We start from the raw sequence: 25,417 nt of genomic DNA on the forward strand, positions 1-25,417 counted from the left end.
ACGTTGCAAAACCATGTAGGGCAAAGAATCCCCTACAATTTTTAATGTAAAAGAGTATAAAAAGTTTACAGATATTTCATCGCAACTAAACTTTAGGAAACCACCACTCTGAGTTTTGGTGTCATATGAAAGGAGAATACCCACAGTGATCTTAAATGGCTATTAAAATATTCCTCCTTTTTTCTACAATTATATATCTATGTGATACTGGATTTTCTTTATTTCAACCAAAACAATTTATGACAACAGATTAAACACAGAAACAGATATAATAATCCAATGATCTTCTACCGAGCTAGACATTAAAAAGATTTGCAAAATGTGAAACTGTATCTCTTCAGCCTAACTTTATTATTTGGGGAAATAGAAATATATGATTTATATTAATATGTATAGGCTTAGGTTTTTTGAGACGGAGTCTCGCTCTCTCACCAGGCTGGAGTGCAGTGGCGCGATCTCGGCTCACTGTAACCTCCGACTCCCTGGTTCAAGCAATTCTGACCTCATGATCTGCCCGCCTCGGCCTCCCGAAGTGCTGGGATTACAGGCGTGAGCCACCTCGCCCGGCCAGGCTTAGTATTGTTTTTAAATGAATTTAAATACTTGTTAAAATTTGGCTTTAACTCCTTTTCTTGAGACGGAGTCTCGGTTTGTCACCCAGGCTGCAGTGCAGGGGCGCAATCTTGGCTCAGCACAATCTCTGCCTCCCGCGTTCAAGCGAGATTCTTCCGCCTCGGCCTGCCGAATAGCTGGGACTACAGGCGTGCACCACCACACCTGGCTAATGTTTGTTATTTTTAGTAGAGATGGGTTTTCACCATGTTGGCCAGGCTGGTCTTGATCTCCTGACCAAGTGATCCACCCACCTTGGCCTCACAAAGTGCTGGGATAACAGGCATGAGCCACCATGCCCGGCTTGAATTTGACTTTAATTTCTTTTCTTTTTTTTTTTTTTTTTTTTTGAGACAGAGTCTCGCTCTGTCGCCCAGGCTGGAGTGCAGTGGCCGGATGGCTTTAATTTCTAATACAGTAAATATTGATAGACAAAACCCACATGAACAAAAGTTCTTTGATGACTTCGTTAATTTTTAAGAGTGTAGAGGGGTCTTCAAATTTAAAAGATCAAGAACCTCTGAATCATACATTAAAAAAAAAACAAAACTCTATTAAGATCCCCATGGTTCAGGATTTCTCAGTCTTGGCACTACTGACATTTTGGGCTGGATAAGTCTTCGTTGTAGGGGCCTGTGCTGTGCATTGTGGGATGTTCAGCAGGATCCCTGTGACCCCCCCTCACTAACTAGATGCCAATATCACCTCCAACTTGTAATAAACAAAAATATGTCCTGACATTGCCAGGTATCTCTTAGGGGACAAATTAACCCTGTTAATTTGAGAACCAATGCCATAGGTAATTAGCAAAAGGATGTAAAAAGAAAACTCACAAAAAAATGTTAATAGCATAAAAATACGTAGAAAAATATTCTGCCTTGCCAGTAAGCCAAGAAATGCAAATCAAAATGACAATATGTTCCCATTTAAAATGCATTAAATTAGTAAAAGTAAGCATAAATTATAACAAACCATTTCAGTGAAACTGTGGTTGAACTGGTAGGATTCTATAATTCCAGTAGCATTTCTAATTGATTCATCAAATTGGGGAAAATAATCTGGCAATGGTTTTCAAGACTCATAAACGTTTTTATGACCTCGGAGTAAAAAGAACATAGGCTCAGGAATCAGCATTAAACTTGAATTTTAGCTCTGAATCTCACTAGTTATGTGATCTTCCTTAATTTATTTAAATGATAGCATTTATAAGGACTGAATACAATCATAATGCCTCCATCATTGGTTATTTGAAAACTGGATTAGATAATAATGTAAGTGAACTTCTAGTTAAACGTGGAAGAATTAACGTACTCCATTTACCTCCTCTTTCTCCTAAGATTTCACTGTAGTAACAGTGAAATGTGAAAAAGCATAGAAATCCACACAGAAAAAGAGGCCAGGACAGGGGACATCAGTGGATGAGCAGTTTTAAGAAAATTCTGGAAACCTAAAAATGGTCAGAGGAGAGGTACCACATGTGATGGGATAAAGAAAGTCAGATTGCAAAGACATGTGAATAAGGATGGACTTTATTTCCCTCACAGATTTCAAGAGAGATTCTGATGTTAGAGTAGTCAAGTGTGGACAGTGTGGAAGTAAAATGTGGGGCTGAAAACTGGGGAGCTGATCAAAAATCTGCAAAACCATCAAACTTTTGAACATGGAGAGCTATGTGTCTGTCTTCTACCCCTTAAGCAGGAGATAGGAAGAGGATTTCATCTCAGAATCTGAATGCCTCCACCTCCAAAAGCACAGTACCTCCAGTTAACTTTCTCAACACCTTACTTTTAAATATTGGCTATGGAGGTTCACTGGTTACATGAGCAATGCTTCCAACATGAAAGACAGCAGTGAATTTAAAAAATGACTCTAGAAGAAACAGAGATAATACAGGAATCAGAAAAGCTTCCCCCTCCTCCAAAATCAAAATCATACCCTGAGATGTTTGAGAAATGATTACTTCTATAAATAAGAAGTGAATGTTATAAGAAAAAAAATTCAAAGAACAGTAAGTAGCTCTTAAAATGAAAAATTATGACTGCCGAAATTATAAACAAATATTTTTTTTTGAGGGAGTTGTTCTGTTTGTTTAGGAAATAGAAGAAATTGGCAGAAAAGAAAAGGGGAAACAGAGTATTTAAAGGCAAACCTAAAATGATGAAGTTCTGTGGGAGGAAAAATGTAAGAATAGTTTAATAAAGATACTGCCTGAAGAAAGGAGAATAATTGTACATTCTATAACGAATTAAACAAAAAAGCCCACAAAAAGCGTAATTAGAGGTAGTATAACATAGTAGTAAGCTCCAGACTGTGGGGCTAGACCATTATGTTCAAATTCCATATTAGTTGCTACTAGCTGCATGATCTTGAGCAAGTTAACTTTTTAGTACTTCAGTTTCCCCATCTATAAAATAGGGATAATACTAGCTCCTACCTGATAGGGTTTTGATGATAATCAACTGAGTTAATATACATAAAGAACTTAAAACCTTAGCAAGCTTTAAATTAATTATGTAATAATATAATACATATTATACAATAATAAAAGTAATATACCATTTGGCTCTGAAGTGGCCTGTTTTTATGGAATTGTAAAGTTGGCCATTGTGTATTTATTTAACTAAAAACTGTGGCTTAACTACATTGGAAAGAAGGAAGGGAGGTATTGGCTGATTTAGGACAAATTATCATCTATCATGGCAGGAAATAAATAGATAATGTCTGCAATCAATAATTTTAAAATAGCACATTATGTAGTGACATTGCCAATTCCCAGAAGAAAGAGCAAAGAATTAAAATGCATTTGCCTCTGAGGCACAGGACTGGGGGGTTGTAAATGGTGGCGTAGGGAATGGTTTGGCTATTTGATTTTCCAACTATGTGTATTTGTTACTTTGAGATTTTTTAATTAAAGAATGAAAAAGGTTAATGTATATGAATTGGCTGTCAGTGCCTGGCATATTAGAGAAGGCACTCAATACACTGTAGTTCAATTTTATTCATTTCAGTAATTCCATTCCTGGGGATTTTTTGCTATTTGAAGATACAATACCAAAAGAAAAACATGAATAAATTTGTGATTGCTTGGTTATTTATAACAACAAAAAAACTGGAAATGACCCAAATTTTCAACCATATGGAAATGGCTAAGAATTACGCAAAAAGCTGACAAAATGTTATAAACCAAGAACATGAGTTTATTGTTTCAGATGGCTGTGGATTAGCTAAAACTGACTGCACATACACATACAAAATCCCTGATGTGTTTAGACTAGGAAATAGAAACCTGAGAGAAACTGGATGTCTAAAGAGAGGAGGAAATGTAGTATATCTCTACCTAGACAACTTTCTGTGGCCTCCAGAGTCCTTAATAGGGGGCCTCGAAGCTACTTTGGTCACTGTGCAAGGGGAGTTTCTTCCCAAAACTGAAGAGTTTCTTTTTGAGCTGTGGCATGGTCTTTCGTACTTAGAGTTTGCATCGCTCTTCAGGAAGAATGCATACTCACAATCGATGCCACTAATAGCAATGCTTACAGATATTTAGAAGCCCCCGCTTCCCTGACTCTACAGTTAGACTCAGCATTAGCAAAGTCAAGCCTCACCTGGAAGTCATTCCAAGCTGTAGTTCAACCTCTAACTTACAGTGTGTCAGAAAACCCATTAGCAGAGCTACTGATGAAAATTACATGGCAACAATGAAAAAAATTGACAACATAATGCATCTGAGTCTGCATCACAACCTACAAGAGCTACAGGTCCTAAGATACTATGAGCTGAGCAAGCCATCTTCTCGGGATCTCAGTTTTCTCTACTGAGAACAGCGGATTATTTTTTCTACTTCAGGGCAGAGTGTACAATCAATGAAAGGATGCTTGGTATCCTCAGGTTCTCATCTCAGGTTCTGATCCAGAGGAGGAGCTCAACAAAGCTCAGATATGAATTTGAGTGTGTATGACCCATTCCTTAGAATTGGGCTTCTCAGACTCTAGCACACACGAGCATCTCCTGGAGGACACGTTAAAACAGATTGCTGGGCTGTCTCCCTAGAGTTTCTGATTTAGTTGGTTGGGGACAGAGTCTAAACATTTGCATTTCTAACAAAGTCCCAGGTAATACATCAGTATTCAATCTGGGACCAAACTTTGAGAATCACTGTCTTACAGGCACAAAATTCCAGCTTGCAAAATGGTTGAGACATTGGAGAAGAAAAGGAAAGGCAGGAGGGTAAAGTTTAATAAGGGTTCCTCATCTGCCTTGGTCCTGATGCCTACTAGGTAGAGTAGAACCTTGGTGTGATGTCTGTACCAGCTCCACCTCCTTCCTAAGCTCCTTTCTAAGGCTCTCCCAGGCTCCAGACCTGAACAGAGCCTCTCGTGTCAACTTCCTGAACTGAAAGATGACTACCTTTTCCATCTGCCTGGAGCCTATGTGCTGATGCAGAGGCCACCTTTTTAGGTTCCAAGAAATTATGCATTCGCTATGGAGGAAATTAACACCTCAAAGCAAACTATAATTAGGAATTCTTCAGTTCAGTTTATGCTTTTTCAATTAGGCACTCTATAATTTTAATCATGGGAGCATTAACATGTTTCTGTAATTTATATACCTGCGGCATAATTAAGCCTGGGAAACACGTTGTTCTAAACCTGAATGGAAGTGATTGTTTCCCTTCACACTTGCAGTATTACATGTCCCTGATGGAGAGATGGTGCCAGTTGCAAAGGAGCCATTTGCGAGTTGCAGAGGCCAACGAGAGAACTCCTGGCTTTGGAAATATGATGGCTGTTGTAGACAATGTGATGCCTTTGAACATCTGCATCCCAAAGCTTCAACTCCTATTGTGACTTTCAAAACATTCCCACCATTGGAAACTGCTTTGGACAACTATTCTTGGAAACTGATTTCAATTAAGCAGGAACAGGGTATCCTGGCAGGGGAGACGTTATCTGAGAGCCGTGGGAAGCAGATGGCTTTGAATTGAAGAAATTGAACAATAGGCTGAAACTTAGCCTGGATTGGGACCAAACTCCTTAAAAAAAAAAAAAAAAAAAAAAAATTGATTCCTCTTCCCACTTGCTCTAACTCTGTTTCTCTCTCATAATTTCAGGTTTGCCTTTTAGCCACAAAGCAGGGCCTGAATCCTACGTGCAAGGTAGTTCTCTCGGGATTTGAGCAGTTCTGCAAATTCAAGTAATTCAGAGGCACACTGAAAGTTTTTGTGCTTATTCAGACTGAACCTCTGAACTTTCTGAAGGTTAAAAACCTTCACTTTTTCTCTCTTCTTCCTGCTCTCCCCACAATAGCAAATTCAGATTTGCTGACTGCAATAAAAGGAAAAAGAACATAATCAAAACTGGCCCGGGGGGACAGTGCATACAGATTCCAACCCAGCTGAGTGACGCGTCCATATTGCTGCAGCATTTTGGCACTCAATATATTTTGTCTGATCTAAGAAAATATGGAACTTTTTATAGAGTGGAAGTTGGAAATGGATTTGTTTCTCCCAGGCTGCTCTAGCCTTCCACAAAAGAATACAGATTTGTTCAGATTCTGATATTCTGATGTTCAGCCTCATCAAACATCCATCTTCTACCTAGGCCCCAACATCTGCACAGAAGTGACATATTCAGATATGCTGTCAGCATGCAACAACTCAACATGAATGATTTTGACACTAGTTATTGTCATCATCATAGGAAAACAGAGGTGTGTTTCAGCCCCCACATGGATGGGGATAGAGAAATAAGCTGGCAGAGATTCTAGTTCAGCTTTTAGGAGCTAAAACTGGTTATCCTCATGATGAAACACACACTGAGAGAGACATGAGAGATCCAAAAGCTGTAAACTCAACAGGGGCAACTTCACAGTATAAGGCAAAACTATTGCTTCCCTGTATTACAAGAATGAGCAAATATTGGTGCCCGAGATGACTTGGTTCCCTGTACAGGTTCCTTTCTCCATACCTGAGGCCACTTATAGGCAACACCAGTAGTACTCAAGCGTGGTCCAAGACCAGTAGGTCACCTTGGAAATCGTTCAAAATGCAGATTCTCAGGCATTATCCCACAGTCCTTGAGGATGGGCAGGAATCTGCAGGCTTACTAGAACCCTAGCTGATTATGATGTTCATTAAAGTTTGGAAATCTTGGGATTAAACCACTTCCCACTTTCTATATCCAGTGGGGGTGATGTGGAGAAATTTTGGAAGTCTAGCTTGGTAGATCAGAATCTCCTCAGTAAGTAAGCCCAGCCATAGGTCCCACGCTGTTTTCAGGACTTCTACCTGTGTCTAAGTCTTCATTACATTGCTCGTCTCTTATGATAGGATCCCTGGCCTTTACTTCTCTCCCCAAACGGCTGCCAAGTAACCTCTCTGAAACCAAACATGGGCCTTGACCTCTTCTTACCTCTTCTTAGGGTCTAGAGCAATGTAGTAAAATAGAATTTTCTGCCATGATGGAAATGCTGTCCAATATGTTAGCCATTAGCTACTTGTGGCTACTGAGTACTTGAGATGTGGCTAATGCAACTAATGAACTGAAGCTTTAATTTTACTTAATTTTAATTACCTTAAATTTAAATAGCCACATGTAGCTATTAATAACAGTTACTGCACTGGACAGTGTAAGTCTAAAGTCTAGCCCTCAATTCTTGCATTTGTTACTGGGGCTGCTACATCTTGCTCTGGGCATGAATACTTACATGTTTATAAAATTCTTAGTAAGCCTATACCTAAGTGGAAATGCACTAAATAGCAAACCCTAAGCAGCTGTAGCCAGGTGAGAAAAGGGTGAATTGTATTTTGAGAGAGTAAGCACATATTTTTTCGGCCCATTGGTGGAGACTCTAACTTTAAGATGTTATTTTCCTACCAAAAAGTCAGGGCTTTCAGAATCACTTCTTTCACTGTTGCCAAGTGGAGGCAACTCTCTGAGCAGCCCTAAACAGCTGGAGCAGGCATCGTGCAGAATGCTTTTTGGATAAGAGCAAACCTCCTTGGATTCTAACATGGCACAGAGCCATGCTCTAACTCAGAAGAACATCAATAGATCAGGCTCTAGAAATGCACTTGATGGAGGCAGACTTGAAAGTCTGACCTTTGGGCGGTTGCAGACAGAGACCGAGAGCCATCGGTTATCAGCTGTGCAAGATCTGAGACAAAGCAGTGATGCAAACTGTCATGGGGTCCAGAACAGTGGGAGAAGTAAAAGTCAGCAGAAAAAAAAAGTTAGAGAAAAAGTAAGAACCAGGAGAAGGCATCGTGCAAAGTCACTGTGCTCTTGCAATAAGTTTCACCAGTTCCCCAGGGTTGGAGCGTTTGTATTATAAGAACTACATCTACTTGGACAGCCCCTCCATCCTTAGTCTGCCCTCGTGTTCCTTGCAACATTTGGCTCCAATGACCTTCACTTTGAATCTATTACTGTCTGTTCACCATCACTGCCAATGTGGTCAAACCCAGAGCCATCGTATCCTATAGAAGAGTTTTACTACTGACACCTTACATTTGATCATCTTATTCTCCGAATAGCACTTCCTGTCTTTCTACCCTCTCCCTGCTTTGTACCCTCTACACAAATTCTTCAACAGCATCCAGGTTGCCTGGCCCTCAATACATCTATTTTCTGAACAGCAACCTTCACATTCTTTTTAAAGCAAGCCTAGACCAGATGGTCCATTTTCCAGCACTTTTTTTTTTTTTTACATTATTAATCATCTTCATTTGTCTGTACTCCTGGATCAACTTGTCTTTCTTCTTTTCTACTACAAGAGCTTCTTGAAGCTCCTGGAGAAGATTAAACCAATTTAAATGATTCTTTCCTTGAATTTCTTGTTTTAAAAGAAAAGAAAAGTCAAAATGAAATATACAGCCCTGGTTTTCCTTCTACCTCTTTGGCCAGTCCTTCTCCATCTCCTGTGTGGTTCCTTGATAAACTGTCATAGATCTCTGTTCTGTTTCTCATCTCTTCTAATCTACACTCTCCCAGGATGAGGTCATCCACTCCCCTCCATACTTCATATACCACCTGGATGCTAATGGTTCCCAAATCTAAAACCCCTGCTCAGATGTCTCTCCAGCACTCCAGACTTTTGGAATTTAAATAGTCCCTATGGTAGGAGGTGAGCATGACAACCACTCTTCTTTTCCTCATGCCAGTAACAGTCCTTGTCTCCATCTCTCCAGATGGCAGACAGTCCAAAATAGAACACTCTTTCGATCTTCATGTTCCATCGACTGCTCCATTTAAAATATTCTTCCCCAAACACCTGTTTTTCCTCCTTGGTTGGAGCCTAAGTAATATAATCCAGAATCCTAACACCAGAGCCAATTCTTGGTAAGCTGGGTTGTTGGTAGAGAAAGGAACCTTATAAAAGGGGACCTGAAGTGCAGTTAGGGTAAGCTGAAGTGAATGCAAACCCACCTAAATTATTTGGGTGTCATCTTTCTTCCCTTTTGTTTTCCTGAACAATCATCTAATTGCAGCTCTGTGCTATATCACCAGACTGACCCTTGTCTCCTAGGGTGATTTCTTTGGTGGTACACATATCCCTTTAGTATGTACCCCTTTAGTTGGCATTTGTAGACTGTGGGACAACCCCATGGAAAAGGGCATTACGGTAACATTCATCCCCTTATTCCTTATTTCCGGTTGCCTCTTCATATATCTGGCTTCTCCTACTTCCCAGTCTGGTGTGATGAAGTCCCAGCATGATTTTAGGCATGGCTAAAAGTGGTGTTAACAAAGCTAAGTCTTCTTGTAGGTTATGTCTGAGTACCTCTCATCCATGTCCCCCTAACCCCCAATACACCAAAGTGGGATCCATAGCATTCCTCATCTTCAGGTCCCAGCAAAGGTGGCCCAGAGTACTGGGGAACTAAGTGAACAAATGAGGTTTGGAGAAAGAGTGTCTATGTAATTACAGTTTCTCATCTCTCCCAATGTGGACAAGGCCTCACAAACTCCTCAGGTTGCCCTGTGTTAATAAATCCTCTAAATGTTCATTTCTCCTTCCTAATTGGAGACCATCATATGTTGGTATCTGAGAATCAGACAGTAATGATTCCAGTTTTGCTCACTGCGGCTTCATGGACCAGCAAAACCCTTCTGTGATTATTTCATGTGCTCCCACTCTGGGCTTCACAGTTATTAAAGGAATCCTGAAGGAAATCTGGCAATCGTTTGCTTTTCTTCCCAATAAAGTTTCTTCTTTCTTTAAAAGTTGGCTGTATCTCCAATTTGTACTGTAGCTAATCACTGTGCATTTCAGAATCTGTGGTCTTAACTAACTGCACCTGTCAAATGCAAAAGGATCACAGATTCTCATCAGGAGGTGAAGAGAAGTTGCAATGACCTTTAGAAGCTTATACCTTGTTACACTGTCTTCTATGGTTCCATCTTTCATACCCCGGTCCTCCAGGCTAGAGCTCCCAGGCCCTGTGCACCATGCCTCAAGCAACCTAAGAAAGCAGGTCTCATGTCCTAACTGACCTTGCAAAAGGTCCCTTAGAAGTCCCCAACACTCTCCTAGACCACACAGCAAGGTTGCAGCTGTTCTTGCTCAGCTGAGTTCCTAACTCCCCCATTCAGTTCCCAGACCACCTTTGCACCATTCACCTTTCCTGGATGAAACGTCCTCATAGACTCTTCCCTCCCTCAGTATCCAATGGCTCAGGGAATGGCATCACCTTCCATCCCACAAACCAAGCCAGAAAACTGGGAGTCATCCTGGACAATTTCTTTTCCTTCACACTCCAACACCCTGCCCCTTGAAGAAGTCATCGCCAAGGCATGTCCATTTTACCTCTTACAAATTGTATCTCATCGCCATAAGTACTCTAATGGTGGGTCACCTTCATTTCTTATCTGAATAACATAACTGTCTCCCAAGGGTGTTGCTCTTAACCCTGGGTGTGCTGGCCCTTTGGCAATGAGACACTATAAGCTCATCTGCTTGAATTTATATTTCAGAAAGGTGCTCATATCTGACCAAGTTCACAGACTCATAGGCACTTTCTTTTTCTGATTGTCTTTCCTATTTTTAAGGTAATATTGTTTTGAAGATCACCCCTGGAGATGGCTGTAGGTTTCCTAATGTGCCCCACACTGGCCAGCACTTCACATGTAATAGATCTCACATGAGTGCTGGGGGATACACAGCAGATAGGCATTGGCTGCAATTGCAGCAGGGCTCAGAGAATATTCTTGCCCATGGCTGCCCAGGGCTTAGAGCCACTCATTGCCTCAACAGCTTGGCCAAACCCAAGGACCATGTTTTTCTTTTGTTTTGAGATGAAGTCTTGCTCTGTCACCCAGGCTGGAGTGCAGTGGTACGATCTCAGCTTACTGCAACCTCTGCCTACTGGGTTCAAGTGATTCTAGTGCCTCAGCCTCCCAGCTAGCTGGGATTACAGGTGCCTGCCACCACGTCCAACAAATTTTTGTATTTTTAATAGAGATGGATTTACACCATGTTGGCCAGGCTGGTTTTGAATTCCTGTCCTCAAGTGATCTGCCTGTGTTGGCCTCCCAAAGTGCTGGGATTACAGGCATGAGCCACCACACCCAGCCCCCAAAGAGCAGGTTAAACAACTACCAGTTTACACAGTTTACACACTTTACACAGTTTAGCTTATTCGACCTTCAAAACGATCTATGATGTAGGTATTCCCATTTACCAACAAGCAAATTAAGGTTCAGAGAAAATAAGTACCTGCTTCCAGTATACCCAGTGGGGCAATTGTATGAGGTTGGTCTGATTTTAGGAGCCCCTCCTGTTTCAGTGTATCCAACTGGGAAGTCAGCTATGGCAGGAAAAGCATAAGGGTCTCAGGTCTGAGGGAGGAGCTCCGTATGGGACCCACCTCTGCCCTAAGGGAGGCCAAAGTCTAGCAGAGGCTGACAATGCAAGGCACTGACAGAGGGGTGACCATGACAGAGTGGCAACTCAGAAAGAGTTGGTGCATTCTGCTGCAAGAGTGGAGATGGTCCTGGATGTGGCCGATGTGAGCTGGATGTCAGAGAGGTGGAGAATGGCATGCTTGGCAGAGAGAACAACATGGGCTAGGGGCCTGTTTGCTCAGAGAAGGACAAAGAGTTGGGCACTCACCTTCCCAATGTTCCACACTCCCTTCTAAACAAAGTCTAAATCCAGAGTGAAGATCTTCTTCACCTGGACCCTGCCTGCTTCTTTGCTTCTCTCCTCATCTCTCTGTCTCCACCCACTGAGCTACTTGTTGCTCCTCGAACACACCCTGTACCTTCTCTGTGTGTGCTTTTGCGTACGCTGCTCTTTCTTCTAGGTTACACTCTTCCCTTCTTCACTAACTCCCCCTCATTCCCTAGGTCTCAATTTAAGCAACACTGCCTCCCGGAAGCCCTCCCAGCTTCTGAGCTCACCAGACTACCGATGGCTGCCTCTCTACTGAACTCTCATGGAAACCTCTGAACAAGTTGGCCAAACACAGGCTCATTGGCACCTTTTCTTTATCTGATTATCTTTCCTGTAGACCTTTACCATCTAAAATGGCAGTCAGAAGCCATATATGGCTCCTGAAATTTAAATTAAAATAAAATTTTAAAAAATCAATTTCCCAGTTGTACTAGCCACATAACTGGTATCCGGCGCTCAATGGTCATACGTGTTCAGTGGCAGTCATTCCACAGAGCACACATATAGGACATTTCTGTAACTGCAGAAAATTCTATTGAACAGCACTCTTTTCAGAATAAGAGGTAGTTGAAGGCAGGGTCTACAAGGTGCATCTCTATAATCCCAGCACCTAATATCTACCAGGTGGGCAAAATAGATTTGCTGAACTAAATACATACTTTAGTAACTCACTTTATATATATATAAATATACATATTTATATATATAAAAACTAGTTTATATATTATATATATAAACTAGTTTATATATATTATATATATATTATGTATATATAAACTAGTTTATATACTTTAGTAACTAGACATATATATATAAATATATATACATTTATATATAGATATAACTAGTTACTGAAGTATGTATTTAGTATGTATAAAGTACATATATATATGTATGATGCCAGACACCATCCCACGTAAAGGGAATTCAGTAGTATCAAGCCTTCAGATTTCTTGGAGCTCACAGCCTATTGAGGGGTATGTAGAAACAACAGAAAACAAAACAAAAAAATACATATAAACAGCTGTATAACACAATTAAAGGCTCAAGAAAGAACTATGAAGGAACTATATAGGTCACTGTTGAGTAAAACCTGGTAAAGGGGCAGATGGAAGTTAAAGGAAACCAGTAACAAGGCTAAGGACAGATTCTGATGAGCCTTGAATTCCATGCTAAGAAGCTTGTACTTAATGCAATGGAAAACCAATGACCCATTTAAGAATTTTAAGCAGGAAAGTTAACTTGATCCAATTTGTGCTTCCGAAGGATCATTCCAGCAATTCAGTGGGGGGTGGATTGAAGGATGAGAAGCTGCAGCAAGCACTGCAGCAAGCACCCCAGCAAGCATATCCCAGCAGGTGCAGGTCCACAGGATGAGGCTGGAAAGTGGTAATGGGGGAGGAGGAGGAGGTTGGCCCAGGTTCTGAAGTATAGCGGACCAGTCTCCATGACTGATTAGATGGGAAGGAGAGGAAAGAGGGGGAAAGAGCATTTCCAAGGAAGTCTTCAGGGATCAGGGGATGGTCCGTTATAGAACCTGGGGCTCTGCTCCCAGCCTCACTTCAGGGATTGCATTATAGGTGACTAATTCATGGCCAGTTACTTTCTTATGAAGGTTACTACAGATCAGTCACATATCAGTGTGACAGGTGGGGCGTGGGGGAAGAAGGCTCAGCATGTTCAAACCAGAACTGAATATTAGATTCTAGTCACTATTTGATTGATCTTTTAAGCAATTCTGGGATTCTGTCACTTAAAAACCAATAAATCTTTGAAAGCCCAAGGAAAGCAATACAAAAGCAATAAATCTCCATTGTGGAGTATTAGAAAAATAGGCCAAGCTGCTGAGGTGGTTTGGCTGGAGGGACAAGGGTGTGGGAGCCCCACACAGCAACAGTCCTCCCTGCCACACCTCGCCCCCCTGCATACTCAGTTCTACCAGATAGAGTCAGATCCATGGGGCTTCAGAGGAGCAGTAAGTGGCAGAGCAGGGGCTGGAGTTTGGCTTAGCCAGGGTTGGAGCATCGTTGGCAGCAAGAAGAGCCTACCTGAGTGGGGTCTGAAGGCCAAAGTTTCCGTGTGAGTCTGTGTGACAACACACAGCTCCACTCAGAGAGGGACTTACTGAAGCTCACAAGTGATAGACCGGGTTCACACAAGGCAGAGCTGGAGGACCCCTGAGAATTCCTCTTTCTCCTCTTGCCCTGGTTGGTGGAGGTTTACTCATAGCACCCCCACAAAAGGGCTACCCAGTCATCATGTGACATACCAGGCAGAGGAACTCAGAACTTCTCAGGGGAGCCGTGAACTCAGAGCCAGGATACTAGGTCTATGCACGGGCTTTACCTGTAACGAGCCCCACAAGCTTGGGCCAATCAGTTAACATCTTAGACTTCAGTTTCCTGCTCCAAAATGGAAATGGTATTTCCCAGCCAGCTGACTCACCAGGTAGGTGAGGATCAGATAATACAATGGAAGTAAAGGAACAATTAACTGTACATGCCAATTCAGAAAACTATCAACTGTAAAATCTGATTTAAAGCATCCTTAACCCAGTGCATCTAGTGAGTTCTTTGAGTCCCAGGATCCTAGAGTGTCCATATTGTTTTCTCACATCCTTCACCTCCTCAACTCACAGAACTGCACACTGCTGTGCTTTCCTGGGTGGTGCTCATCTCACCAGCCAGTCTACTGCTTCTTTCAATCACTACAGTCAATGTACCTGTGGTTTCATGTCATCTTCCAGTGGAACTGCAGAAGCAGCCCAATGCCCCTAGGTTGCAAGAAACATAACCCGAGCACACCAGATGAACCAGGCATGACAAATTGGTGGAACCTAGGTGCTTGGACTAAGGAATGGGGATGGATTAAGAAGTAAACACCACATGGCATGATCCATGATCCAATAGCATCACCTTGTGACATGATCCAGTCAGATCGAGCCTCCCACATCACAAAATTGCAAATGTCCAATCAGATCACGCCATTACTTTCTGTCTATCAAACCTGTCCCCGCGTCCAAAAGCCTGACTCCTGCCTAGCAATATACTTTTCTCTCTACAAAAACACAGTGCTTCAGAGTTTGGCTTTCTATTGTGCATGGGCAAACAGACCAAGTTCTGTTCAGTGACACTTTTTTGCTAATTTCATGATTTTGTTTGTGTGTTTGCTTAATGTCCCACCTCCCTGCCTCACTCACTGTTTACTGGAGCCTCAAGAGGACAGAGGTGTGGCTATCTTGTTTCTTGCTGTATACCTATTGGTTAGCTCACTTTCCTAAACATAGTAAGTGTTCAATAAATATTTGTTGCATGACCTAGTGGTCAACTACCTCTCATATAACATCCTACTGCCCAGAGTTCAAGGTGAATGAAGGTCAAGATAACTGAAATCCATTGTGATATTTCCACTTCTGTCCTTCCAGTTGTCCTGAAAGTCGTGCTGGGTGGCACTGGTTAGTCACTTCCCCTTCTAGTCAAATGCTCAAGAAACAGTCTGGAAATAATTCCAGAAACTGAGTATACACCCACCCTCAATGCTCCAGAGCCTTGAGAGGAAAAGCAGCCAGACACTTCCAGACACCAACCATTTCCCCTTTGAGCAGTGACATTTCTGGGTTTTTTTCTTTTTGAAAAAAAAGGTCACCAAAATATATCATGCATACCTTTCTCCTAGGTGGTGGTATAGTATAGTAAAATGAGTGTTGGCTTTGGGTCATTTGAACTAAGTTTAAATTTTGCCTGTACCACTTGCTTGCTTTATAGCCTGAGTCAACTGACTTAGCTTCTGTTTGTCTCAATTTCTGTATTTGCAAAATGAGGAGACTATTATACAATGTTACGAGAATACAGGTAGTGTTATATATAGAGACAAGCTGGTAGCAAGTGCTTGTTCCTTAAATGAAAGTTAGCAGGCTCCTGTAAGTTGCAGACCCATATTTTCAGGGTAAACCAGGACCAAGTAATAAACAGGCATGGCTGTGAGGGATGACAGCATGTAGGCCTACTTGATTTTTGAGTCCCTGTGTCTGTTTTGTAGAGTCATGCTATTCCTTTGCACCCTGACAACTGTCATTTCTCATTGCCACTGGGAACCTTTCATCCCCTTATCCCTCCTCGTAATTTGCTGAATCTTAGGATGTATGAGCTTGTTAAATAGATGTGCAAAGAGTATAGCGATTCAGAGGGAAAGTGTAAGGGCTTCTCTGTGTGGGAACTGGAAAAGTTTTCATGTGCATTTTGGTTTGGGCTACTCAGAGGCCCCCTTTGCAGGGGGTGAAGGAGCTTGGACCCTGGCTGGGGTCAGGAAGTCCTGGATATCAGGCCTGCCTTACTCTTGGTATTTCCATGTTTTGTTCAGCCTATATGAAATAGTCACTGGCCATACTTTACAGATAAGGAGAGTTGAATCTCAGAGAGAGAGATTAAGCATCTTGTCTGAGGTCACGCAGTTGTTACCACGGGATCTGATACCAGGTTTGTTGCCACCAAACTCTTATTCTTTCCATGGCCCCACCCACAGCCAGAATACTGGGAAGCTGGCCTAAATGCAAACACATTGAAAGGCTATGGGCGACAGCTGGATTGGGTCCCTTAGCTGAACGTTTTATAGGCTTAGTTACCTTGGCACGCTGTATCAAGATCATAGACTTTGGGTCAGATCGGGGCTGTGTTCTGGATTAGCTGTTAACTTGCTGTGCAACCCTGAACAAGCCTCTTCCCTTCTCTGGGCTGTACTTTTGCTATCTGGAAAGCTTTCTAAGATTTTGAAACAGTGACCAATACTATGGTATAAAAGAAGAGAGAATTGTGAAAGGGAGGAAGGCACTGGTGGCCAAAATGGAACACGATTTGACACCTGGGGGACCTGCCTTCAAACTCAGCTTTCCTACTTACTGTCTGTATGCCCTTGGGCATTTCTGTGCCGCAGTTTCTTCGTGTGCATCTGAAAATGAGGGTAATATCTCACAGTATCTCGAGAAAATTAAATGACAATGTTACATCTGAGTAACTGGAAGAAAAGCAGGGGATTCATAACTGAATTTGACTTAAGACCCAACCATCTGGTTTGACTTATCACATGTAGGGTTTCCCTGGAACTACCAATGTGTAAAATATAAGACAAATACTCTCTGGTCAGATGCCCCATAAACATTATCAACAAATGTTGCAATGACTAAAGATTCACCTGACTTAGGGGGAACACTGTCCAAAGTCTTCAGACTACATAGGAACTTCCAAATTGGTGGTGGCTGGTTCTGTCTGCTTCAATGCCTATCATTTCTAGATGAAGCTGGATACAGGATGGACAATGGCTATCCAGACCATCTCAAAAGTCCTCTTCTGGGCTGGTGTCCTAGCCTCCAGTGACACAAGGACTGAGGCTGCATCCATTTCTCTAGTAGCTGCCCATGCCCTTCAAACAGGCCTGAGCCTCTCACACTCCCATTCTCATCCCAGCACTCCCACCTTAATGTTTATGTTAAAGCAAACAACCGTCCTGGTTGCTCCCTGTTATAGCACGCGATCTCTCTCCTCCAAGCCTGTGCTCACACTGGACACTCTTACAACATTGGTGAAGTCTTACACATCATTTAAGATACAGCTCAGTGTCTCCTCCACTGGGAATTCTCTCCTCTGAGCTCTTATAATGACCTACACATATCTCCACAAGGACACACTGTACTGTAATTATGTTTTTGTCTCCCCAGCTAGAGTTTGACTTTCTTTAGGACATGACTTACCCACGGCTAGTTCACTGCCATATTTTCAAGCACTTAAGACTTGCCTGAGACAGGGTGGATTCTTTTTTTTTTTTTTTTTTTTTTTGAGACGGAGTCTTGCTCTGTAGCCCGGGCTGGAGTGCAGTGGCCAGATCTCAGCTCACTGCAAGCTCCGCCTCCCGGGTTTACGCCATTCTCCTGCCTCAGCCTCCGGAGTAGCTGGGACTACAGGCGCCCGCCACCTCACCCGGCTAGTTTTTTGTATTTTTAGTAGAGACGGGGTTTCACGGTGTTAGCCAGGATGGTCTCGATCTCCTGACCTCGTGATCCGCCCGTCTCGGCCTCCCAAAGTGCTGGGATTACAGGCTTGAGCCACCGCGCCCGGCCAGGGTGGATTCTTAATAAAAATATTTGTTGAATGAATGAATGGTTTTTAGGCCTTGGGCCCCGCCTCATTCCTGGTACATAACATACTCAGTTTATGCTTGATGAACTGAACTGAGCAATTTGAAAGTTGTTCCACTCAATGCTTCGCTTCATTTTAAGGGACTGTAGTCCTCCTTCCTGGAGTTCTGGGCAAAACCAACAGTCAATATTGCTGCCTTTGGGCAAAGGGTAGCTTGTTTAAAAGAGATGCCCATGCTCCTGATATCATGAACTGACACTGGTCAGTTTAGCTATGGAGATGCCTCAGTGTATTCCTGAACTCCAACCATCTTTGGTAAAATCAGCAGTTTTACCTTGACAGCAAGTGTGCCTATGGGACTCTAGCCCTCTACAGCCTTAAACTGGACCAGCCCCCAGGTCTTGTCAGATTTGTGATATCTGATCAGGTTGTTTTCAGAATTCAGCAAATCTGTCTATCTGGCTGTTACTGACAGTGACACAAAGAAAGGTAACCTTGCCAGGAGACTGTGTTCCAGGCCACCAATCCCACTAACTAAATTTACCATCTCACTCTATTACCCAGGCTGGAGTGCAGTGGCATGATCACAGCTCACTGTGGTCTCGGTCTTCCAGGCTCAAGCAATCTTTCCACATCATCCTCTCAAGTAGTTGGGACTCCAGGCGTGTGCTACCACATCCAGCTAATTAAAAATTTTTTTTCTTTGTGGAGACGGGGTCTCCCTATGTTGCCCAGGTTTGCCTTGAACTCAAGGGCTCCCTTTGAACTGGGCTTGGGGCTGCTGACCTCCTTCCTCCCAGGAAGTTGTGTTCCTAGCCAGTCTTGCCCATGGGTATTGCCGGTCACATGATTCAACTGGAGGCCCATGTGGCACAGAGAAGGAAAACTACAGACTCCAAGTGAAGAACCGTCCTCACCTGACAGGGGCTCCCCGGGACTGAGCGGGTTTCAGCATCACTGTGATGGTCGTGTCTGTCTCATTCAGTGGGGTGTCTGTGTCGTACTCAGGCATGGATGGAGCTGGACAGGAAACAGAGAGTGCAGGTGAGTTCAGGACAGGTTCCCAACCGGCTCCCCACCGCCCCTTGCTGCCATCCTTAAAGACACAGCATGACCAGAGGGAGGACGTTTAGGAAAGGGGTTGGATAAGAAGCCTTGCAGGCCTTCAGTAAAGGAGGCCCTGATGCCCCACCTGCCCACAGTAGGTTTCTTCAAGGTGCAGTAGTGTAGGGAAGGGTAGCAATGATGTGTCCAGTAACCTACATGAACCAAAACGTTTCACACCTAATAAACATGTGGAGGGAATATAAGTACTAACAAAGAAGTGAAAGCAGAATCAACCCTGCTAAACACATTTAAAATGCAAATTAAATCAATTATGAACTACTTCCTCTCTACCTGTTTTTTAAATTCATGAGACCCCCCCCCCTCCCTCATACTCAGCTGATAGGAATGCAACTATATCTATTCCTTTGGGAAGGTAATTTAGCCATTTGTAGCAACAGCTATTAAAACCCACATCCTTTTTAATTCAGTTTTTCCAAATTCTGAATTTAATTCTAAAGTTATAATCCAAACCAATGAATGAAACTTTATTTTGTAACATGTTTATTGAAGCGTTATTTTGTAAAAACATGGAAGCACCAAATATATCCAACCACAGGGGAATGTATAATTAAATTATGTCCATCCACTTGACAGAACATTATAATGAAAGCAATGTAGCAACATAGGAAATACTTATGGGATAAAGATAAGAGAAAACATTAAGCTACAAAAAAACCATGTTTTTCTGGAAAACCACGTGCAAAATATGTATGTATGCAGACCAGAATTGCATAGATATTTAGGATAATGAAAGCTGTAGAAAAGGTTCTGAAATAATTCTTCATTGTTGCTGTCTGGTGGCAGAGGGGGCCCTACTGGTGATGGCAGTCTGTAATTTTGGACTGCTGTGGCCCTATAATATTCATTCATTCATTCATTCATTCATTCATTCATTCATTCATCAGGCATTTCATGAGAACCTGTGCTGTCTTGTTCTGGCAAAAAGAATGTTCCTGAAATGAATTTAATAACCAACTTGTGCGCAATACACATTATCTACACACACATGTACTATTTAATACAACCCTGTGGGCACATTATTTAGTGGCTTGCCACCTAATTAATCTAATTTTTACACTTTAGGAAGTTCATCACTTAGATTTTCTTCATAGGAGACAACAATGGTAACTCACTAGGGACTGGATCCTCTTAATTCCACCCATATCACAGGGCGACAATTCAAGAAAAATTTCCACTTCAAGGAAAATTAGGAAGTGGGCGTGAAACAACCTTTTTCCCTTTTTCCTTTCTAGCAGAGATACCTGAAATTTTGGTGGCGATCCGAGTGGTGACAGGGGGCCCAAAGCCCTTTGCTGTGCTGGCCTTGATGGTGAAGGAATAGGTGGTCCCTGGATACAGACCCACAAAGAGGTGGTGGGTTTCATTCCGGAGCTTGAACACTTTCCCCCTCTGGCTGGAGAGGTCAGCACTTGGGTCCAGCGAGCCAACAGCCTTGTAGTTGATCTGTAGGACAAGTCAGCAAACAAACAAATCAATACCTCACTCAGGAAGCTGGATGGAGCTCATTTGGAGGAACCTTAGGGAGGTGGGGGAAGGGGCGGGCATGTGAGCTTGGCCAGCAGATTCTGCTAAGCTGCCTGTTGCTGTCCACTTTACAGATGATCCCAGCCTCCAAATACCCCATTGCTCATTCACTGGAGCAATGCATGTTCTCATTGATTTGTGGGAGTTGAAACTTAAAATAATTGAACTCACAGAGATAGAGAGTAGATGGATGGTTATCAGAGGCTGGGAAGGGTAGTAGAGGGTAGAGGGATGGTTAATGGGTAGAAAAAATTGAAAGAATGAATAAGATCTTGTATTTGCTAGCACAACAGGGGGTCCATGGTCAAAAATAACTGTACATTTTAAAATAACTAAAAGGGTATAATTGGATTGTTTCTAACAGAGAGGATAATTGCTTGAGGGGATGGACACCCCATTTATCAAGATGTGATTATTACACATTACATGCTTATGTCAAAACACCTCACGTAACCCATAAATACATATACACCTACTACGTACCCACAAAAAAATTTTAAAAAAGAAACAGAGGGTGACCCACAGATGTCATTTTGAATTTTCTAACAGTCTCATGAAAAGAAAAAAAAAAAAAAACTTTTAGTAACACATCTTGTTGAACCCAGTGTATCCAAACTATTATGATTTCAATCTGTAGACAACATAAACATTGAATGGAATTGTTTACAATCTACTCTTCATATGAAGTCTTACAAACATGTTTTTTACCCCTTCAGTGCATCTTCATTTGGACCAGCCGCTGCTTTTCACAAGTGCAGTAGCCCCATGTGGCCAGTGGCCACCATACTGGACACTGTAGTCATAGAACAGTGTCCAGGTACAGCATCGTGATGAGATTTATGAGGCTTGTTAAAAATGCAGATCCTGGGCCCCATATTCCAGACAGATAGCAATTGCAGACTGGTGCTTCCTCGTGCACTATCTTTTTTGTCTTCCCCAAATCCTTGGGGGCATCAGGATAGCTACTCTCATTTTAATAATGGAGAAACTGAGGTGCCAATGGAAGCAACTTGCATGCAATCCAAATTTTTCAAATTGTATATGGAGACAGTTTGTCTATGATATATGAAGACCATGCCCCATGTGACATGTGAGTTCAGCAATAACTAAACTGGTCTACACCTGTGGAATGATTTGTGTCTACTGTTCCCCGATCATACACTTGAGTGTCACAGCAAGATACCAGAAGAGTTTTGAAGGGCGCACTCTCAATTTCTGCACTTGCTCAAGGGTGAAAATAACTAACAATTGGTAGCCCAGCACTGGTCCCATGGATCACACTTCGAGTGTCACATCTTGAAATTACACAGTTGTAAAGTGGCAAACAAGATTTTTTTGTTTGTCTTGCGTGGTTTGTTCCATTAAAAATATTTTATTTGGCTAGGTGTGGTGGCTCACACCTGAAATCCCAGCACTTTAGGAGGCCAAGGTGGGAGGATTGCTAGAACCAGGAGTTTGAGAACAGTCTGGGCAACACAGTAGGACCCTGTATCTACAAAGTATTAAAAAATTAGCTGGGTTGGTGGTGCACATCTGTAGTCCCAGCTACTCGGGGGCTGAGGTGGGAAGATGGCTTGAGCCCAGGAGTCCAGGGCTATAGTGAGCCATGATTGTACCACTGCACTTTAGCCTGGGTGAGAGAGAGAGACCTTGCCTCTAAAAACTAAAAAATTAATTATGGTATAATACACATACAGAAAAGCATCCCTCTTGATGAATTTTTGAAAACTGGATACAGTCATATAATCAAAAACCAAACCATTACCAGGCCCAAAACTTTTTCCTCACACTCCCTTGCAATCCTACTTGCCTACCCCCATCAGGGATCACCTCTGTCTGACTTTTAACAGCATAGACGAGTTTTGCCAGTTTTTGCGCTGTGTATCAGTGCAATCCTATGAAACGCACATTTTTGTTTCTGGTTTCTTTCTCTCAATGTTATCATTATGTCCGTGGAATTAATCCATGTTGTCACAGGTAGTAGCAAGTAAGGCATTCTCAGGTACATTCAACAATCTCTTGCTGACACTGTAGTAGGCAGGTCTGACTCCAAAGCCTGTACTTTATATTCTATACCACACTGCCTGGCCTGGAGACAGTGCATCAGTTGCAAAATGCAATCACTCAGCCACTTACTTGCTCCTTCACAGTGTTTCCTGTGTACACCTGTATTCTAGGTCCTGCACTGTGTGCTGCTGGGGTGCCCAACTGAATTCAAGTCAGGCCTCATCCCCAAGTGACTTCCGTTCTTGAGAGAGGTAAGCCAGCGATATAGACAGCTGACATCACTCATCTTCTGTCAAGAATGGCCAAACCCAGGCAGAAAAGGAAGCACACCAACTTCCCTTCAAAAATCAGCAATTTGCTGTTACTGGCAATGGCACCATGTATTTTTTGGAAAGAGGTCAGACTGTGCCTAGAGCAGAGTGTGCAGGAGGAAGTAGAAATGCAGGGAGTTGAGGGCTTTGGGCTTTTCTCAGGCAGCACCTGAGCATGCATGTGCACCATGCAGGTGGCTGTTAGCTTCAGGCTGCTCTGGTGGACCTGTCTACAGCGTTCCCTCCAGTCACCCCTGCCCACCCCAGTCCTTCTCAGAGGCAAGTGCTACAGGCATCTATCTGCCTCTCTGCTTGAGGACTTTCTCCATGGGTGCTTGCTGGGAACGGGGGGTAATTAACACCCAGCCCTGATGGGAGTTGATGCATAAATTTTCTAGGCTCCCCTTCCTTATACTCCTGCAAGCTCCCCCTCCTTGGCATCCCTGCAGCATCCCAATTTCCCTGAGAGCCTCAGCTCCACTTGCCTCTAGAGGGAGCTGGTTTGAAAACACAGTGATTATTGGCGACTTTCCTTTCTCTTCCCCACTCCATACCTCTTTACTGGTGTTTCTTATACTTTTCAGCAAACTGCTCATATTCAAATCCTCATCTCAGGGTCTGCATTTGAGAATGACCAAACTAAGGAAAAGTGCTCAGGGAGGTATCTCAGGAGAGAGTACAATGGACGCCCGAGGGACAATCCTGAGTCAGAAGAGGAGTGTTCTAGGTTCTAGGCAGAGGGAACCGTGTGGGCAAAGACCTGGGGTGGGAAAATGTTTGGACGGAGCAAAGCCCAGAGCCACCGCAGAGCGGCAAGCAAACAGGGGCAAATGGAGTTTTCAGTGTGCAGGTGGATTCTGGTTTCCACTGTGGCAGAAAAGGGGAGATGTTCAGAGAGTACAGCCTGTAGCCACCAACCCCAGTGCACCAGTGGAGAGCACATGTGCTTGCATTCTTTGAAAATTCTGTCCCTGTCCCCCTGCATGGACTGGTGGCAACCACATTGATATACAGACACTGGGAGGTAAAACTCATGCCTTATTTACTAGCCAATTCCTTTCCTGCGCTCCAAATTCAATCCAAAAGCAACTCAATTTCCACCGAGCTGTCAATATAATATACCGCGCTCCTCTGCTCTCCTAACCTTTCCTGGTATTACAGGATCCTCACTTACTTGTAATGAAACACTATGAATAAATCAATGTATGTTAATATAGCATGTCTTCAATTTTTTATGAAGGGCTTCACCAAATCTAATTCCCACTGCTTTGTCAGAAACAGTCTTTGAAAAATTTAACTTGCAAGTTTTATGAAGTTAGTGGGGGATCGGGCTGGGGAGGGAAAGAAGGTGAGAAAAATGGGATGGGAGGGAGCTGTGGCTGTAAACGTATAATACAATATGAACCTTCATTTGTAAGTGGGGAAAACGAAAGATTTGTTAGAATAGCAAACATAAAATAAAGGGTTAGTAGGGGGAAGGGTGCACAGCTGCAATCAACCCTGGGCTCCTGGCATGGGTTCTGGCTGCAAAAAGTACTCAAGGATGTCCCCCTTCTCTTTCAGTTACTGACAGTAGGATCCCCAGCCAGAAATCAAAGCAGGTGCTTCATAACAAAAATCCAAGGCTGGGTGTGGTGGCTCACACCTGTAATCCCAGCACTTTGGGAGGCTGAAGCAAGTGGATCACTTGAGGTCAGGAGTTGGAGACCAGCCTGACCAACATGGAGAAACCCCATCTCTACTAAAAATACGAAAAAAAAATTATCCAGGTGTGATGGTGCATGCCTGTAATCCCAGCTACTTGGGGGCCTGAGGCAGGAGAATTGCTTGAACCTGGGAGGCGGAAGTAGCGGTGAGCCAAGATGGCACCATTGCACTCCAGCCTGGGCAACAAGAGTGAAAATCCCTCTCAAAAACAACAACAACAACAACCAATCAGGTCATAAGAACAACGGTTTCCCATAGCTCTCAGGATGAAGAGTGTGTCTTTGTCATGTGGTCTTAATCAGCTCAGTGCATGAGCTGACCTCTCTTGTCCTCTCCCCAGAACCCCAAGCCTTACTTCAGTACCTAAAAAGAGCTACGGTCTTTTCTGCCACAGGACCTTGCACCAGCTCTTCTATCAGCTTGGGCCTCTTACTCCTTCCCATGCCTCCTTTTTGCCTCATTCATGACTCCTCACCCTTAGTGAACCTCACTTACAGGGACTCTTTTTATGGGTATCTTCTCTGACTCTCAGGTTCTCTTATTTTATGTTTCCAGAGTCATCTATCTCTCCTTTGAGCCACTAACTTTCCATGTAACCATGTAATTATTTCATCAATAAGTCCCTTTTCTACCAGCCCAGGAGCTGAAAAAATATGACTTGCAAGTCAAATTCAATCTACCGTCTGTTTTTGTAAGTAAAGTTTTATTGGAAAACAGCTACACCATTGATTTAAATATGGACTACGGCTACTTTCACACTACAAAAGCAGAGCAATGTAGCAACACATACCCTATAGCCCACGCTGCCTAAAGTATTTATTCTCTGGC

At 42.9% G+C, this 25,417-nt stretch overlaps 1 protein-coding gene across 3 annotated transcripts in view; it reads right to left on the bottom strand.

Annotated features, from left to right (window-relative positions):
- The window catches only part of PTPRT (protein tyrosine phosphatase receptor type T), a 1,118,573-nt gene that overhangs the window by 254,118 nt on the left and 839,038 nt on the right, over positions 1–25,417 (bottom strand). For all 3 annotated transcript variants that reach the window (XM_028828430.2, XM_077949122.1, XM_028828427.2), the window contains exons 10-11: positions 20,282–20,483; positions 18,830–18,932 (exon numbers count right to left, since the gene is read on the bottom strand). In XM_028828430.2, the coding sequence (XP_028684263.1) occupies positions 18,830–18,932; positions 20,282–20,483 (305 nt within the window). The remainder of the gene's footprint in view (positions 1–18,829; positions 18,933–20,281; positions 20,484–25,417) is intronic.

This window comes from Macaca mulatta, chromosome 10 (genome assembly GCF_049350105.2).
Source record: "Macaca mulatta isolate MMU2019108-1 chromosome 10, T2T-MMU8v2.0, whole genome shotgun sequence".
Lineage (NCBI taxonomy): Eukaryota > Metazoa > Chordata > Mammalia > Primates > Cercopithecidae > Macaca > Macaca mulatta.